At 33.5% G+C, this 19,895-nt stretch overlaps 1 protein-coding gene across 3 annotated transcripts; it reads right to left on the reverse strand.

The window, feature by feature from the left end:
* Window positions 1–323: 323 nt before the first annotated feature.
* LOC102589075 (non-lysosomal glucosylceramidase) lies at window positions 324–13,789 on the reverse strand. Of its 3 annotated transcripts, XM_015314782.1 has the most exons (19): window positions 12,807–13,789; window positions 12,515–12,630; window positions 11,824–11,934; window positions 11,656–11,712; window positions 11,463–11,539; window positions 10,909–11,008; window positions 9,800–9,873; window positions 9,083–9,183; window positions 8,890–8,993; window positions 8,175–8,228; window positions 8,020–8,075; window positions 7,891–7,929; window positions 6,755–6,893; window positions 6,296–6,480; window positions 5,838–5,905; window positions 5,675–5,747; window positions 4,441–4,502; window positions 2,452–3,631; window positions 502–1,020 (listed from the first exon to the last, which is right to left on the reverse strand). In XM_015314782.1, exons 2-19 carry the CDS (start codon window positions 12,593–12,595, stop codon window positions 768–770), a joined length of 2,814 nt encoding a protein of 937 aa, XP_015170268.1. In that variant the 5' UTR covers window positions 12,596–12,630; window positions 12,807–13,789; the 3' UTR covers window positions 502–767. The 3 variants fall into 3 exon arrangements, with proteins under 3 accessions (XP_006360362.1, XP_015170268.1, XP_006360363.1); XM_006360300.2 differs by having other exon boundaries at window positions 324–1,020; window positions 12,515–13,789; XM_006360301.2 differs by lacking the exons at window positions 11,824–11,934; window positions 12,515–12,630; window positions 12,807–13,789 and having other exon boundaries at window positions 11,627–11,713.
* Window positions 13,790–19,895: the final 6,106 nt, after the last annotated feature.

Below are 19,895 nucleotides of genomic sequence, written 5' to 3' on the forward strand. Positions count from 1 at the left end.
CCTTATTATAACCTTATAGAAGTAGAGAAGTTGCTTTTACGAGATCTTTAACTCAAGTCTATTAAACTCAAATAATAAACGAAGAAAACCATGAAAAAAAAACATAATAGTAATAAAACAACAATTTCGATTATCCAACTATTTTGCTACAAATATTACTTCGTATTAGTAAGCTCTACATTACTTTTCGTATTAATTCTTTCTTCATAATTTTCTTCTACCAAGAGTCTTTCTACCACTATAAGATAGTGATCAAGATTTACGTACACTTCATCCTCCCCAGATCAGACCCCATTTAGTGAAATTTCATGTGTTGTATCAAATACAAAAATAATGTGAAAATTCATTCAAAAGTATGCAAGTCTGTTATCTACAATCAGAGAATTCATTAGAACAAAATTGTGCTCTATGAACAGAAAATATTTCATTTGTTCCATATTAACAGCAAGTCGACTCCGCTCCGTTTAAACCCGTCTCAGCTCAAAATTATAAAGAACTTAGTTTCACCTATATAGCAATGCACCGAGATATTACATGGATCTTGTAATATACACATAACGTTACGATGTTGAAACTCATCGATGAAGAACCAAATTCTCATACCAGCTTTCGTCATTATATCTCAATCAAGTCGAGAACTGCAGATCTCTTTATTGCCCTTTGGTGTTAAAGGATTAGCCAGGCAGCGACTTTTCGCTGTCCCCCTAGACGCGGAAGAAAGGAATGAATTTCTACAAAAGGTTAAAACCTATGAACTGAAATGACTCTTAACAAGAACAGCTGAAGATAGAATTGTTAAAACAACATTTTGCTTTTTTGACTATTTTCCGGACACCTGTCTCCTGAGGTGTGTAGGGGTTCACTTGAATTCTGTCCATTATATTGACCTGAGGGGCATCAAGGATTGTCTTAGGCATCGATAACGCCCATTGCATGCCCCAAATTGAAAGAGGCCTCATATATATCAGAGATCGAAAATGTCCATCAGTGGTCCAACCTTCGGGTGTTTGAAATGAGTATCTGCATGATAAACGGAAAGATAAAGACACAGAAGAAACCCAAGGAGACAAATTCTACTGCTATCTTCAACATAACAGTTCCACCATTCATGGGGGACACTTTTATTTGACTAATAAAGACGCGTCGAAAATAATGGTGCTCTTCATAAGATGAACAGGATGTAGGAATTATGTGGGTGTCCAAATGCTGCGAATCCAGTGCTACGCCAATTGACCGTGTTCCTATTTGTTTTTAAAATTTTCAAGTCTTTTATGGAAGGACCAACAATTAATCAACAAAGAAATGCAGGAGGCAAAACATTATTAAGTATATAAAGTTGGGCTATAGCAATTGCAAGAAATAAATAAGGGAACTTCAATTCTAAATCTAAAACAACAATAAGTCATTTGATGTGAATATTGATCTAGAAGAAGAATGGGCATATACAAGTCAGATTTCCTGCCTAGCTTTCTTTATTTATGTATCAGTTCTGTTAATGTTGCTCCTCCTAAAAAGAATAACCGAGAAATACCCTGCAAGTTAGATGCCTCAATCCAGTAGGCCAACAGGTTTGAAACTCAAGGCCGTATAGGCCCGCACTTTTACTCACACCCACCTGTATATCAGGCTTCAGTCACCTAGCATGTTTCGAACTTGTGACGCTCTACCTACACACCTACCTTTCTTCCTAACCACTGAACCCAAATCCTGTGGGCTCTACTAACTCTGCTCTCTTTTATTTACTTCTTGTTTGGTAATACTTGCTGCTACTCAATTCTTAAACGTATGCTCCATTTCTAGTCCCCTGTATTTTATGGTCTCTGCTCTTCTTGGTCTCTCTATATTTTTTTATTGGACTTCTTCAAGGGACAGTGGTGGACAGATGCTGGATTCAATATACAATGCTATCAATTAAAGAAAGCACTTTTGGTACGGTTGTTGGAGAGGTATCCGAGATTTGAACATCTTTCCATTGAATGACTAACTCTGTGCATGCACTAGAAGGGTGGAGTAGGGTATATTCATCGTGTCGGTAATTTCCACAAAATCAGATAAAATGCAACATAGTTTTTTCTGTTTATGTAACAAACTACTTGATATGTTATGGATACATAAAAGAAAATTATACCGTTCTATATCAAGAATAACATGGTATGCATTACCAAATCATGAAATATGTTTTATATGATAACTTTCTAATTATCAGTGTGTCCTCTAGGCTCTAGCTACACTTTAAGCAAATTATGTACAGTACTTAAAATCACTTCTTGAAGCAGTGTCTCATATGCTTCAAACATTTAGTGTTCTAGTCTGATGTCATGTTGATAAACAGAGATCTTACCAAACGTGATTGTTTTCAGGGAGTTGCCAAATTTTTACTTGTATATCGTCCAGCTATTTATAAAGCAAAGTTCACTAAATGATGCAAGGGAAAAATGATAAGTGACGTACCCGTATCCATCCTCTGACCAGCCTGCAGTGAATATACCTTCAGCTGTAGTGAATGCCTGTTCCTCCATACCAGCATGAAGCATGGTGGCAGCCACACCATATGTGACACCAGTCCATATCTCACGGGATTGCATGCAAGTATCATCCACCTTTCCATTTGGATGCATTCCATTTACTGCACCCATTCTGCCTCCACGAACTTTCATGACATTGAAGTCGTAAATCTTTTGAAGAGCACTCTTGATCTTTACACCATCAAAGAGATCAGGCAAGCCAGAAGACGCCATATACCACTGACCAGCTAGCTGATCAGCCTGGATTGACTTACTGTTACTACTAGAACCACTGTCATAGTTAAAATATGAGCCGTTCCACAATTTTTCCTCGTATACTGTCTTGGCTTTTATCAATTTGCCTTTGTATTTTTCTGCAAAGGCATAGTCGCCCACGTGCATGGCCATCGCAGCTGCAGCTTGAAGAGCAGCAAGCCATAAACCACCACAGTATGCACTTATTCCATGAACCGTCCATGTATCATATGTTTGATCAGGGAAACCATCATTTTCAATTAGACAATCATTGTCATGATCAAACTGATCCATATACTCCATTGCAGCGCATACAGAAGGCCAGACCTCTGTAGCAAAGGAAAAATCTCCAGTTGCAGCGAAGTCCCTATAGACCTGAAGCACAAATTTTGGATTGAGGTCCTTCCATTTACTAGTATCATGTATGTTATAGGCATTCATTTCGTGCCAAGGATCATGCATTCCAAGATCATGAGGAATAGCCCCCCTGGGCTTCCGTATTCCCCAATTACCCTCTGCCAGGAACTTCACTTTTCTCCCATCTTCACATAAGACAGCTTTGGCAAATTCCCGCTGAATGCTGAGCTCAATTTTAGGAAATAAAGCAAGAAGTGCAAACGAGGCATAGAAGTGCACATCATATGTACACCACATGACATATTCTACGCCTTCCAAGTATAGAAACCTACCCACATCATCACCATCAGTACTTGACCCTGATAACTTATCAGGACTTGACAACTGGTTGTCTTCCCCATAACCATTATAAGCAGTCTGCTCCACTTGTACACCATTTTTAATAGATTTAACTTTAGTTACTTCCGGTCTCGCTGTTCTGGTACTAACTGAGTCTGAAGAAGGAACACCAGAGTCTACAAAAGTGAGAGTAAAGGAAAAATCAACCACAATGATTTAAAGGATTTAAAAAGAACGAGCCACTCTTTGTTCCTAGAGTAACATGTTGAACAGGTAGTATGTCGGTCAACAGATGAGTGATAAAACCCAACTCTCTCACAGGTAGAGCTTTTATCAAGATATCTGAATTCAGCCGAGTACAATAACATTGTGACATTTTAAGGACAGCATATGCCAGACTAGAGTTGAGAGAGAGAGAGAGAGACCTGATGTGGGGACTTTCTAGTCAAGGTAAACATGCAAACTTTAACTTAACGAAGTATATCCTTAAGACTTCAGTTACCCCATTATGAGAAGGGATTGAAGTACACAGCAAAAAAAAAATTACAGGAGACTAAGAAGATGTCACAAAATTCTGTCAACTGCTATGATACAACTACCGATTATCCATGAAAGAACAAAGATCTCTAACATCGTTCTTCCTTATCCTCTCTGAAAGTAAGACTCTGAGAGACTCGGACCGCATCGCCACTCCACCTGAAGCCCCACAAACTACTTAGTATGATGCTGCAGACTTATAGAATAATGTCATTCAGGGTTCAACAGAATAACAAAAGAGAACAGCAGAAGCAATCAGATGTCTTCCCTCAACCCGCAAGAACTTCTAATCAACTGTGTTGGATAGGAATCACACCCCAATCATCCATTCGGATCCAATAGGTGTTTCAAGTGGCAAAATGAAAGGTTCAATATAGCACTTACAATTCAGGATTCATTCAAGAATTTAAGACAATAGCAAGTGTAGAATGAACGAAAAGATGAATACCAATCCAAACTGTCCCACCAGCCACCAGAAAATACAGCTCGTTGAACAGCGTAAACTTGTACCTGTAAATATCAGAGTTGTAACACCTCAACACTCGCATCAGACATACATATTTTGACCGCTGTGTGAATAGAGCATATACAACAGAAATGTTCAGCTACAACTCCCAAAAATGTTCAAAGCAAAACAGCAAAACATGAATAGCCCAAAAACAAACAAGCAGCCAATAGCTAGAAGAAAGAGTGAAAAGAACAGTACAAAAGAAAGAGAACAACAACTACGCTGCCAAGCTAGTAGGTGTTGGCTATACGAATCCTCACTAATAATGTTTCTCCATTTAAACTCATCTGAGGCCACTAATATACAAATAAAATAAGAAGTACTAGAAGATGTCCTATATACTAAAGGCTAAAGAAGTCCTAATAAGCTTGGGACTTGAAGTAAATGTACTAACATGACTAAAACATATTCTCAACTAATTGGTATTGCCTACATTTTTTTTCTTCCGTTGAGCCCTATCTTTCGGTAAGTCTGCATGGGATGCCAAGAGGAAAAAGTAACTACATTCAAAATCGTTATCATACGTCCACTTCACATTCAGGAAAAAAAAAGACATCGGTTCTCCCTCAATATGCTTCATCTGTCCGATTCCATGTCTGACCATACAAATGGCATGTATCAATAGCAAATACTAACATTATTATTTTTTTTTTATGACAAGGGAAACCCGCAGCCGCTACCCTTTGGGTACGCACAGGGTAAAACCCCCGCTCCTATGCAATAGCTCGCAAACCACATAGGAGAGGTAACCCGCACTAGGCAAACTTGGTGCGACGAGCTCGACCCAGAAGGCAAACCCCTTGCTTTCGCTGGCAGCAAATACTAACATTATGGTCACCATAATATGCTCTTTTGTAGTTTATATGTGAATCATAAAATGTTGTTGGACGAATGGACAGCTGATATGTGGGAAGTTGAACCTTCCACAAGAAGGAACACAGAGAGGAAGGAGTAGATACATATTGTGTGACAAAATCTTGGTAGTAAACACAATACGTAATTGGATGTAGGAAGTGTTGGTAAGTCGTACAGATCTTACTGCAAAAAGTTGTATGTGTTAATTTTATGTCAACCTTCCTTTCTCAAATTATTCTCATGCTCATAATGATAACTATAACTAACACAAAAAAGCATAATGCTATTACCACAATTGCAAATCTCTATCAATACTTACCATTCCGGTAGATTATCATCATTAAGGATAGGATTTTGCCATTTCTCAATTTCTTCTTCCCATAACTTATAATCTGATCAATGAAAAAGAATAGTAATGCCAACAATTAGTCAGTACAACTAAGAAAACAAACAGGAATCTAAGCAGAACAGGAGACGCTCACTTGTCAATGAATGATGAACCAAATCTACAGCAGCCCTTTCTGATGTTCCATAAAACCTTGTGTACCGCCTGTAGCAAACCCCCACGCCCAAGAGAAGACAAATAAAAGAAAGAAAAAGAATAAGACGAGCATCCTCTAACAGATAGGACTTCGAGGAAAACTTAATACCTTGACAAATTTGACTATATAGCTTGACAAACTTGACTCTAAAATATGACAAAACTCCTGATATAATGAGGATGGAGATTTTTTACTTGTTGCCTATTTACCTCCTTATGTTGTTACATTTTTTAGGATAAGGTGACAGGTAAACATTGTACTGACCACATTTATGATCAAGTTCTTAGACAAAAGGTAAAATTGCATTAGTCACAAAGAACCTAAATTTTAACAATATGGGACCACAATCGAATGTACATCCAACATCCAAAAAGAGTAACCCATGCATGAGATCTTACCTATAGTATGACATTCCTTTCATGAATTTAACTTGAGGAGATGACCAAGCAACAGAGAATGCCACGGTACATTTTCCATGTGGTTCAACCCATGCAGATGCAGAAACAGCAGCACAATGTGTCTCCCCAGGTGATGATGGCATGCTTGGTCCTTTGCTGAAGTTCTCTCGATCAAAGTGCCCATCCTTAAAAAAAGATGAGGTAGCCATGAGAACATTGTATTAATGCCCAAACAGAACTCCTGCTTCAGAAATTTTACCCCATATGGACTGATGCAGGACTTATCTCCAGACGGATAAAAAGTAAGGATGATAATGCTTCAGAAATTTTACCCCATATGGACTGATGCAGGACTTGTCTCCAGACGGATAAAAAGTAAGGACGATAATGGACCATCAATTCAAGGTTAAATAATGCACCAGAAAGTCTTAACTATCAGAACATAGTTTAAGCAAGTACCTGCACCATTTTACCCCACATATCCTTTGCTGTTACACAGCTTCCCTCAGTCAGGCCGAAACAGGGTAAAACAGTTACACTGACATTCTGAGTTTCGCACGCAGCTACAGCAAAAGTAACAGGAGGATTTTCTTTTGTCCTGTAGTCCAGCCAACAACATATCTGTCAGCATGACACTCAAAATTTCAAATCATAGATATGGGTCCACAAAAGAGAAAACAAAACCTCAACCATGATGATGGAATAAAAGACATTTTCCTTTTGTAGTGACCATGGATGTCATTATCCCATGAGGGACGCTCCAAAGAAAGGTCAATAACTGTTACTAGCAGGTAATACATGTTAGAATTTTAAATCTAGTCTTCTCCCCATCTAAAAGCAACTCCCGAACGTCAAAAGTAGAAAGGCAGAAAATCACAGTAGTACAATAATATGCAATATCAAGCAGTAGCTTGCTAAAATCAGAAAGAAAATATAAGCTTGTCCTTTTAACCTTTTGCTCTACTCAAAGTTCAGTCTGGTACGGATTTATTGATAAAACTGTACACAGACATCCACTTGCTGCTTGGAGCTCAAGTCACGTTCTTCAAGCCTCACAGTGGATGACTGCCTCATTAAAAGTGTTCAAATGAGAAATCTTTGAAGTCCCTCGTATGTCATATGGTGAGAGGAAAATAGTTTAATCCAAAACTAATAACATTTTCTAATCGTCAAAAGTTTGTACATAAAAAGAAAAATAATGGATGATTATACTATAATGACTAAAAGATTAAGGTCTGTCCCTTGCTGTTTTAACAGCAGCTATTCAGTTCTAGAGAAGGGAACAGTAAAGACTGAAGACTTAAGAGCCCAGATATATAAAGATACTTTGACTGTGCTATGGAACATATTCTCCAATGTAATGCTAGATTATTTGTTTGCTTGACTACTCTAAACGTAAGTATTCAAGAGGGAAGACATATTTAGTGTTTCTCTGGAAGTTGTTTATAACTGTTGACCTCTACAGATACACAATTTTCTTTTTCACTTATCCAGTCACAGCCTTTCCTCGACTTTCACCAACTACAAAACTGAAAATACCGAGGAACATCTGCAAACCAACCGTCATATCTAGCTAATAAGGTTTGATGACTTGCTTGTGATGTAGGAGTACGCCAGAGACTCCATCTTCACCTCTGTCAAAAGGAAGATAAAGAAGAGTTAGAAATCAATTGCAAACCCACAAGTATATGGAAGATAATTGAGATTGAATGATTAACACTCACATAAATGGTTCGTTCACGTGATCTCCTGATAGGTGTGAGACACCACCAATTGAATTCTGTACAAAACAAATTGTTGCGACTGAATATTGAATAATTCCATAGTCTTTTACTGAAGGGGACACAATAGCAACAATCAGAAGAGCGGAGCCACTAACCGTCCATGTAAAAAGAAGGCTAACTTGTGCTCTTTCCTTCCCAGTATTCACCAACTGCCAAAGAGACAAAAGAAAAGATGCTAATAAGCACACAAGAGGAGCCGTTAATCAAGTCCCTCGGATCGAGCTTAATGCTGATCATATTAGGTAATATCACTTCATTGATTTCCAACTGACTTCCGAGTTTATGCATTGAGTTGAGCATGTCTGCATGTTAAATTTTATGGATTCTAAAAATGTCCAGAAACAGGAACAAATATGTTCACTTTTCCTTAAATAACATAATTGACTCTCTTGCAAAGAGAAACAGTAACTGGTGAATAAAGAAGACACAAATAATGATTATGGATTTTATAAATCTGAGCATTGAAAAATGAAAAGTGAAAACAGCACTTAGAAAAATATTGATACACATGAACCATATTTTTTAATGAAAATCTGTGTGAATCGTTCACATGACTTCTGGTTCCACCACAATACAAGATCTTCATAGATGATAGCTCGTGCTGCAAAGTTGAAGTTAGCACTACAATTGTGTTTCAATTTGAGATGATGCAATAGATGTATGAATTATATTACCGGGAAAAGGGAAGTCGTGACATTTTTGTTATGAATTCATTAAATGACAGTTACTTTATTAGATCAAAGTATCACATTGTTTAAGAGAACGAGAAGCAGAATTTGAAAGGTCATATAGCAGAACAAGTATGCATACAGTGTAAACAAAAACTGATGTAGGAAGACTGCTCTCGCTGTAGTCATGTGGGATGAACGGTGATATTTGACGACAAGAAACTTTCAGTTCTGGATCTGGTTCACCTGAATATGAAAGAAAAATCTAAATGACATCTATAGAAACTCAAGTCAACATATCAGATAAATTAATACTTCAGATAATAAGTACATACCATCATATATTGTCCAAGCCCGAGGAAAGAGTGCATGATATGTAGAATGCTGTCCACTCAGATTCCAGCCCCATGATGATATACCATGATCACTAGCCTTCCTGTAAGATGGACAATACAGACATGGGAATCTTCGCTTTTTACCTTCTCCTCTTTTTCTATTCTCTTATGTAAATAGAATTCAGGTATCAAGTCGAGGTGTGTTGAAATGATTTTAACAAGAGGAAGCTCATTTACTTCATCATAAACAAATCAATTCACACCTCATTTCAACACAGTAGACCTCCTGTACGCATTAGCACAAAAGCTGCTGGAACTCAACATAAGCATACCGCCAGTTACTTTTGAATAAGTTGTGTATGAAGAGTAGTAACAGGATGGCATCAAAGGGACTTTTTTCTTTCTTTTTTTCTCTCTTTTGAGACAAATTTCAGCAAGCTGGTTGTCCATCAGCTATTGAACTTTCTCTTATTTCGACAGGAGATTCATTTTTTATTTTTTTATTCCAAGGATCTATTGATGTGGCTAATGTATGCAAGAAATGAAGAAAATATATCAGAAATGGAAGGAAGATGGATGTTAAGGAACATCCCCACTCCACCCCATCCCACCTCCACCCCAAAAAAATAAATAATTTATAATAATAATAATGAAAGAAGAAATCTACTATCAGTTGGCATGAAATTGAAATTACTCTTCAGAAACTTAGTTCCTTACCCTAGCCCTTCATGTTCTCCTGGAGATAAAACGGATGCATACTTTTTGTTTCCTCCATCCCGGGATATGAAAATCTGCATTATTAAAGAAGAATCATGATAAACTGAGCATTACCATCATATATCCAAGACAAGGAATCATGATAATTTAATTGCTTTAGTCACACATTCAACACAAGAACAGTCTTCCCAAGCAACAAATCACAAGCCTTGTTATAACTATATGCTTGACAGCTTATCGTGATACAGAACTGTTAACTCTATCAAATGCATATACCCATTCTATAAAACCAACTGGATTGGCTCGACCCAACTCACAAATCCGCAATGGAAAGCTAACGTCAGTTGGTTATTCAAAGACCCACCAATGGCATGTCCTAATTCCGTTTAAGGACGGACATTTTTAATCCTAAAACTAAAGTTAATGGTAAGTGGGATTCAATAGATGGAAGGACGCCTTTTAAAAGTCATTTCTAATATGTTAAGGGCATTTCTGACTCTTTCTTGTTTAATTATTATCATCAGATAACCCATTTATTCTCTTTTCTTGGCTGATTTTTCTAATGAAGTAAGTTATTTTGGTGAAGGGAAGTATTAACACTAACTTTCAAGACTACTCATGAAAAGAGTTAAAAAAATCCTTTCAAAAGAATGATCATAAAACTCTCTATATTTTTTTCCTGTAACCGAGAAATATGTTGTTTTAAAAATTGAGACATGGTGTATGATGGCTCCATCCCTCTACCGTTCTCCACTTCAATACAAGATTTGGTTCTACCGGCATTGAACTAATGAAGTACGCCTACTGCATATCCCATGTTTGTAACTTTGCTATTGAACCAATGCCCAAGGGCTAAAACATGATATACATATGTATAGAGCCTATGAAGAAATGACATTTTTTGTTGCATGATAAGTATGCTTCATTTTAGATCCAGAGTTTCTGATTGTTTACTATGAAAAGAAAAAGATAAAAGTGGCATGACTGTAGCTCACACATCGTGAGCTCACACTCATTGCTCCTCATTTGAAAAAAGCATAAAACAACATCAAATTATCCAAATAAAGATATTTACTGAAAGAATATAGAGTTGAAGGAATGAGCATTACTGAGAACTGATTGGACATGATTGGAGAAGTCTCACATGTTCCAGGAAGAATTTGAAAGTGCTTAAACTCGCCTCTAAAGCCTCTGGATATGCTGCCGCTCCTGTGATGTTATAGGTTAGATACCTCATCAGATCAATAAAAAGAATTCCAATATGGCAGAAGAGCAGTTGTTCACTAGTCTATACAACGTTTGGTAGTTGGTTGGCGTTATGCAGGTATTAGTTAGTAATACAGAGATCAGTTAGAGGGAATACAAACTTACCAGTTTCAAAAACAAAAAACACCTATGTATTATTTTATGCAGGATTCAGTTATTCATTCATGTATTAGTTATTTCATCTTCTATCCTGCAAAAAATAATGCATAGACTCCTTTATAACTTATACATGTATTAGTTATGCGGGTTTCTAAATTACAAACCAAACATTGTATTAGGAGTGTTGAATTTTATACATAGCAAAAGAATACTACCAAACATAGTACTACTTATGCAAGATTTAATACATGAATAATTTAGCTCTTAACCAACTACCAAACGACCCGTATACACTTACCCCATCCCTCCAAGTGGAACACCTTGAGATGCTGATGGTTTGCAGCGTTCTCGTGTAAAGGGATCAATTGGAGCTCTCTGCACATGTAAGAGAATGGTAAGACCTTGCTTAAAGCCCTTAACTTACAAAACTAGTTCTAAGCATAAAATTATTCTCGTGGTTACCATAAATCAGATGAGATTGAGAAAGTTACCCTTCCATAGGACGCTTCTTCCCTTACATATGACCATAGACGTATACCAAGCCGAACCTAAAAAATGAAAAAATAAACAAAGATTACAAGACAAAGCAACAAGTCAAAATCGAGGAGAATTTTCCAATCTGACAATGGTGCTAAAAAGCCTAACAAAGACTTGCTTACCATTTTTATTGCCTCTGTGAATGTGATACTAAATTCTTTCAACTTGCTAGCACGGCTGTTTAGTCTCCTTCTCCAAGCTTGAGATGGTGGTGCAGCACTATCAAAATCAAACTGCAGCAAGCAAAATACAAGAGAGATCACAAACTATAAAAGAATTGAACATCACAAAAGTGAAATATCCCAGTGGAGGCAAAAAGCACTAGATGATTTCTTCCCCCTCTCCAATCCTTTGTGGACACCACAATTACCCAAAAATAAAACACTAACTTTTGAAAAACAACAGAAGCTAGAGGAGAGAAAAAAGGAGTTATGCTTGCAGAGTTGCAGGGCCAACATCACGACATTAGAAAGAAAAAATGATTCAGTTCATTACAACTTCAAACATCCTTAACAACATTTTCTTTGAGCCAAGGTCTATCGAAAACAACCTCTCTATCTTCTCTGAGATAGAGGTAAACTCTGCATACACTATACCATCTCCGGACCTCATTTGTGGGATCATACCAGGTATGTCGTTATTGTTGTTCTTAAGTATGACATTTTGCTTTTGCAAGTCAGCAAATATTCAACAATCATATTCAACTGGTCCCATATATTTTCCCCATGGCATAAAACAACAAAACTTAGTTCATTACAAACAAAATAACAGAACTCAAGTAGTAAGATAACAACAATCAAGACAGCAACTTACCAATTGCAAAGTTGCTTTAGTTATGTACTCCTCAGGTGGCCATGAGCTCTTCCTATAATGAAACAAAGTACCACTCACCATTTTATTCCAACTCTATAAACCTTTAACCGCTCAAAATCCAATCTTTCTCCAATCAAAAGACCCTCAAAACCATTTACCAAATCCCCATATACACAAAACACCAAAATCTCTTGTCTCTCTCTTCAGCAGAACACCAAACAGTGCCTTAACCCCAAGAAAGCAGAAAAAAAAATTTTAGTTCAATTCTTCCACCACCCTTTAACCACTCAAAATCCAATCTTTCTCCAATCAAAAGACCCTCAAAACCATTTACCAAATCCCCATATACACAAAACACCAAAATCTCTTGTCTCTCTCTTCAGCAGAACACCAAACAGTGCCTTAACCCCAAGAAAGCAGAAAAAAAAATTTTAGTTCAATTCTTCCACCACCCTTTAACCACTCAAAATCCAATCTTTCTCCAATCAAAAGACCCTCAAAACCATTTACCAAATCCCCATATACACAAAACACCAAAATCTCTTGTCTCTCTCTTCAGCAGAACACCAAACAGTGCCTTAACCCCAAGAAAGCAGAAAAAAAAATTTTAGTTCAATTCTTCCACCACCCTTTAACCACTCAAAATCCAATCTTTCTCCAATCAAAAGACCCTCAAAACTATTTACCAAATTCCCACATACACAAAACACCAAAATCTATTGTCTCTCTCTTCAGCAGAATACCAAATAGTGCCTTAACCCCACAAAAAGCAACACCAAAAAAAAAAAGGGTGGGCTCAACTCTTCCACCAATCTCCTCTTTCAACTACTACACTATAAAACTTTGATCAAATTCACGTTGATCCCAAATCTCAAACAGTGCAAACACAAAAACCAAAACTTGGGTATTATAAAGATTGGATTTTTTTTCCCAAAATCCAATTTTGACAAACTATCAAAAGAAATAACCAAATAATACTTTTTGGGGGTTTTGATTCTTGGGTTTATTGTATTCTTTTTCTATACCCTCTCCTCCTCCTTCTTTTGGCTGGTTTTTGTTGAAAAAGGTGTTGAGTATTGAGAGGATCCAACACCTGTAAACCAGGAATTCTGCAACTGTATCAAACAGTTGCCAAGTGTATCATCAAAGACACATAAATTTGGGGCTTCTTGTTATGTAAAAAATGTAATGTAATGTAATGGTCTTATTACACTTTTGTTGATGTGTGTAGAGAGAGAGAGAGTGGAGAGAAGGGATGATTGCAGAAAAAGAAAGGTAAATTCAAGAATTTTTAATTGTATAAGATAGTGATGTGATATGAGAAGCTGTCACTTTTTTTTTTTTTCGATAGCTTATACTCATATCTCGTATTAAAATTAAATTAATTTAAATTTATATCGTATATGATCTTATTTGAAAGAAAGTATTTCCTAACAATGACTTTTCTATATCTAAAACTCAACTCCAAAGTCAGTAAGAGAGAAACAGTCTATCAACTGCATCATATCGATTGCACCTTATCGATTGGTTATAAAAGTTGATTTTGTGATGGCCGTAAAATCACATTTTAGAAGGTCTAAATAATTTAAAGTCAAGTTATCTATAAAAAATAATAATTAAAAACTACTACTCCTATTATTATTATTATTATTATTATATATATATACATATGAAGACAATGTATATTAATATAATTGGTGAAATTTGAAGAAGATAGAAGACAAAATAATTATTGATAAGTGAATTATCATTTAATTATTAAACACATATTTATTGCATTTATTTTGCAAAAAAATAAAAATATCAAGTTAATATCCTCTTTTTAAGCTCAATTAGCATCATTTATTAAAGAAAGAGACTAACACTCATCACGTTTAAATTTAGGTCATTAATCACATATGAAAAGTTGTGAAAATAGCTAACTAGGGAATAAATATTCTTGTTATACCGTGTGAGAGGTATCTTCTAGAATAACAGTTGTGATAATTAGAGAAAAATTTAAAATTTTATAAATTTTGAATTTAGTTCATAAGAAAATTAATCAATCGGCCAAATTAAATGGATATCAATAGTTAGATTAAGATAGATAAATTATTTCTTACCTATGAAACTCATTGTTAAAAATTGTGATTAATTTAAATTGTCTTCAAGCTACCTAAAATACAACTTATTTTATTCAAATAAAGAAATAGTCATATTGTAATTCTACATAAGGAATAATTAAGTCACCTAGAAGATTCTAGAATTCAAATCGATGTCTTCTAATAAAACAACTTCATTTGTTTTCTAGAATACTTATTTTTTAATGATTAAGAACAATAAAGAGACAATTAATTTTTTTTAAAAATACACTTATCAATTAGAAAAGAATTATATTTTAAAAAAAAATCTAAATTGTTTCCTTTATTTAGATGAATCGTATGGAAAAAAAATAATCTCCCCCCGCCCCCCCCCCCCTTCATTTTTTGTAATTTCAATAATTACTAAAATTAATTTTAATTTTTGAATTAATGTTGGTATTGCTTACTTCATAATTTTTAAAATACAATCTTTTCTCTAATTTATGAATGTAAAACCATCCGTACATCAATTTTATTTTATCACGATCGATACTAATTTTAATCTCTCTTTTTATTACCCTTCAATTTCATATTATTTGACTACAATCTAGCATACCTCTTACTCTTAGCAAACTTTAATTATATGTAGCTTTAATATCAAGGATAGCGTGATAAAAAGAAAATAAAAACTCTTAATTTGATAAAATAAATAAGTATATTGAAATATATAAATTTTTATAGGAATCAAGTAAAATAAAATAAAGAAATATTTTACTATTATTTTCTTGTAAAGTAGAAAGTGGGACCCATTGTGATGAACATTTTGTGCCATCAAGATTGAATTAATTAATTAGAAAGAAAATAGTGGCCAAAAAGCTTTTGACGGTGAACGGCCATCCATTTGGAACACACTTTATAAATTTTAAACACTAATTTGTTATTAGAAAAATTAATTTTAATATAAAATTCAGTACATTATTTAAATTGCATTTGATGTTACTTTATACCAGATTCACCAAACATAACTAATATTTACATTAGTTTTGTAGTGACAAAATATCTAAAAATATATATATTATATTATTGATTTCATCTTCAATTTTAATTTCTAAAATCATTGACGTTAGCAATAATATTTATGAGGAGATTATTTTTGCAAATGTTGATAATATGACTATAAAATACTAATATCTGTAATAATAGGTAATGAAAATGACAATCAAACAAGAAATCTTGCATTATAGTTTTCATTGTAATTTTATTCATGTATCGAGCGACTTTTAAAGATCGTTAACGTTATGTTACAACGAAAAAATTATTTTTGTGAAAATTTATGATGTGAGTGTAATAGTAATATTAGTAATAGGTATTTGAAAATGACAATTAAATAAGAAATAAATAAAGATAAATTTTGTGCTAAACTCTCAAATCATCCAATCAAATGACTTCTAACTACATGACATGTATCTTTCAAAATACTATGTTTTTTTTATTTACTTAATTATAGTTAATTAATATATATTAAATTTATGACTTAAAATAGTAAATTTTTAATTAGATAATATTTATATCAATTTCTATGTCGGCTGTCGCCTGTCGCCTGTCGGCGTGATCAAAGCAAAAAATTAAATTTATTATTTAACAACTATTTGATATAAATAACTATTTTCAATTTATTTCTTTTAAGAAAATAATATCAAAAATGACGTTTCGATAAATAACTATCTGCATTTTAAATTTGATTTGTCGAAAGTCAAACTACATCGAACTATAACGATTTCTGAAAGTTGAAATCAATAAATTTAGATTGTAAAGATATTCATGTTAAATTCTTCAAAAATATATTATTTTTGAAAAATCAATATTTTTGGTTACATACAAATTAAGAAAAAGATTTCACGATATAAATATTCTATTATAACATAAATATTTAATAATTATTTTCACGACTCAAATATCATACAAAAACAAAAATATCAGCATCTAGATGATTTTGTTTCTTTCTGGATGATAACTAGTCTTAACTTGGATTAAAAATAAAAGATAAAAAAATCAGCCTTGGCAGGCCCTTAGTTTTCCTAGTCAAATTTTTGAATAATTTATTATCAGTTGATTTGCCAATTTTAAAAATGTCTAATTTTGCCAATTGTAAGGTTTGATTATATTTAATAATGTGAAACATAAGCGGATTTAAGATTTCAATTTTATAGAATTTTAGAATATTGACGATTTCAAATGATAATAAATGAGTTTAAAATTTAATATTTATATATATTTAATAATTTTTTTAATTCAATTATTTTGCTCGAGTAAAAACTATTGGATTCGGTCAAATCTGTACTCAAATTTCTTCTGACTCTACCCCTGATGAGAGGACTAAACCGTTAAATGTGTTTTACGTATGTACTTTTTGATAGTGATTAGGTTATGAAATTCATATATAAATTTTGAATTCGAAGTATAAGTTTTTACACTAATTTTAAATTAATTTGTTGGACTTAAACCAAGCATATTTTCTGTTAATAAAGCATTAGTCTATGTACCAATATTAATCAACCTAGCAAAATTCAACTTAGTAGTCAAGAATTGGAGGATCTGACTATTTTCTTTCTTTTCTTTTTTGGTAAAAAAAAAAAGTTTTTGAAAAGAAGTCAATCTAATAATTAAAAACTTTAAATATTGCACCAATTGTAAAGTCAGATTCCATATTGAATTGGGAAAAAAGATTATTCTATTTCCTACCAGAATTCATGCCTAATTATGGCTACTTATATTAATCTAACTTTTAGGAGATGCTTTCATGGAATATTTTGAAATTTTGATTAATTCGAATTCTTCAAAATATTTCTTAACATGATTTTTTTAATATTTGGAATCTCATAATCGTTGTGCAGTAGGTGTGGTTACTTTTCTCTTAATAATGAATCTCAAATTCGAGTCTTGAGTATGAAAAAATCATTGATAGCAGTCGCGGGGCAACCTTATAGTTAGGGGACCCCCTTCAGCGGAAAATTGTATTATTTATATATGGTTAAAATATTTTTTTAGGTATATATAGTAGATGTCGAACCCCTTTCGGTTACTTCGTGTATCTATTTCTTCAGATTTTGGACTCCCTTATTAAAAAATTTGGCTCCGCCACTGATTGATAGGAAGCTTCCCCCAAATAAGGCCCTATATACAACACAAATCCAGAATAGTCAGACTCTAATGCAAGTATCATACCCCAAAATATCTAAGTTGTGTAAATTTTTTATTTAAGATAAAGTAGGTAATTTTTCTAAAGCATAGGAGAAGTTGTTGGTCTATTTGCAATTACCATTAAAATGAATAATATTACTACATTTTTTCCCCTTACACTATACTTTTTAGTCAAAAAGAGAAACACCATTACTCTTAAGCAACAAATTTGCGCTTTTGAATTATATATTTCTCTCTAATTTGTTATTAGAGTAAATAACAAAATTTACAGTTTAATGATCGATTAAACTTTCACGTATAATAAGTTTCATTTTCTTTATTTTCCTAATTTTCTAATATTAAAAGAATAATATATATTCATGGTTATCTATAGGGAAAATTATATATAATACCAAATTATTAATTCAAATTAAATGCTATAAATATACTTTGATTTAATTGTACCCTATAGCAAACTATTGCTATTTTCGCCACTCTCCTTGGTGGAATCTCGCTCGCCACTCTCGTTTGGTGGCAGTCTTACTCGCCTCTCTCGCTTTTATACAAACACAAATGTATAAAATGTGTTTGTGTTTGTATAAAGCGAGAGGAAATTGTATATATACATATATTTTCGTTCCCCTCTCCCCCCTCTCCCAGATCTCGCTTGTCACTCTCCCAAATCTCACTCGCCACCCTCGCCTCTCTCATTTATACAAACAGAAACGAAATGTATAAATTGCGCTTCTGTTTATATAAAGCGAGAGAAAATTGTATATACACATGCAAATACATATATCTTCGTCCTATACACTTATAATTATGCAATACAAATATTTTCCTGCCCAGTTTTCTTTTGTCTTTCTCTCTTTCTCGTTTTATACATACACAGATTATACAATTGATCTTTTGTATACAACTGCTTTCTTTTGTATATGTATAGCGAATTATACAACTGCTTTCTTTGTATATGTATAGCGAATTATACAACTGTTTTTTTGTATATGTATAGCGAATTATACATATATATGTTTGCTATGGAGCACAATTATGCAAACTTTGCTATACCATACAAATATGAATTTTGTGTTTGCTATATGTGAAAGTTTAGGGAAAACGGTATGAAATAGCAAATTATTAATTCAAATTAAATGTTATAGCTATAGTTTATTTTATGTGTAATTCGCAGCAAATATCCCATTTTTTTGCCATCTGATTCGGTATACAATTAGCCATTTTCGGTATACAATTAGCCATTTTATACATTTCGGTATAAAATTTATAAAATGCGTTTGTGTTTGTATAAAGCGAGAGAAATGTGTACATACAAATACAAATACATATGTTTTCGTCCTATACACTTATAATTATACAAATACATATCTTATTATACAAATTACAATGTATAAATGAATTTATACAAAACCGAACAATTTGTATAAAATTGGATGTATCTAGCGAATCATACAAATCAAAAGGTCCATAGCAAACATAAAATTTGTTATGGAGCGCAATTATGCAAACTATAGCTATAACATACAAATACTATTTTTATGTTTGCTATATGTGAAAGTTGCTCTTATCTATATGTGCTAGACAATCCAAAAATAAATTGTTTTTTTTTTATATTATTGAACAATTCTAAAATTAGTTATGAGCTGAATTTATAAAGGGGTAACTAAGATCCATATATGATTTTCTTTATCTGATATCAGAGTTAAATTCACTTATATCACTATGTTATTTTGTATTGTGAAATTTGTGGCATAAAGAGAACCAACATTTTTTATTGAAGAAAACACAAACTTTTTTCACAAACTTTCCAAATTTTGGCATTTTGTTGTCATCTTGCATCTGTTTTTCCCCTTTTCCTTTTTTAAAAATATCTAGCACTATCTTTTAATTAATTTTTATTTTATTATATGGTGGTAGGGCAATTAGTGTGGTTTGGAACCTATTAATGTATATAAGAAGTTAAGAACCTTAAGAGCAACGTAACCTATTTATAGTATAGTTTCTTAATGTATAAGACATTTAATTAGAGATCTCAAGTTCGAGTTTTGAGTATGATAAAAGCTGTAATGGAAAACGTTGTCTCCAAAAGCAAGTTTTGTAATGTTTAAATTTAAATTAGTCAGACT

This window comes from Solanum tuberosum, unplaced genomic scaffold, assembly GCF_000226075.1.
Source record: "Solanum tuberosum cultivar DM 1-3 516 R44 unplaced genomic scaffold, SolTub_3.0 scf00319, whole genome shotgun sequence".
NCBI lineage: Eukaryota > Viridiplantae > Streptophyta > Magnoliopsida > Solanales > Solanaceae > Solanum > Solanum tuberosum.

Coding starts and splice junctions, on each gene's coding strand:
- LOC102589075 (XM_006360300.2), bottom strand. CDS start 12,595: ATGGTGAGTGGTACTTTGTTTCATTATAGGAAGAGCTCATGGCCACCT. Junction 8,229..8,889: donor CATCAGTTTTTGTTTACACT/GTATGCATACTT, acceptor TCTCTTTGGCAG/TTGGTGAATACTGGGAAGGA. Junction 1,021..2,451: donor TGGTCAGAGGATGGATACGG/GTACGTCACTTA, acceptor TTTATCATGCAG/ATACTCATTTCAAACACCCG.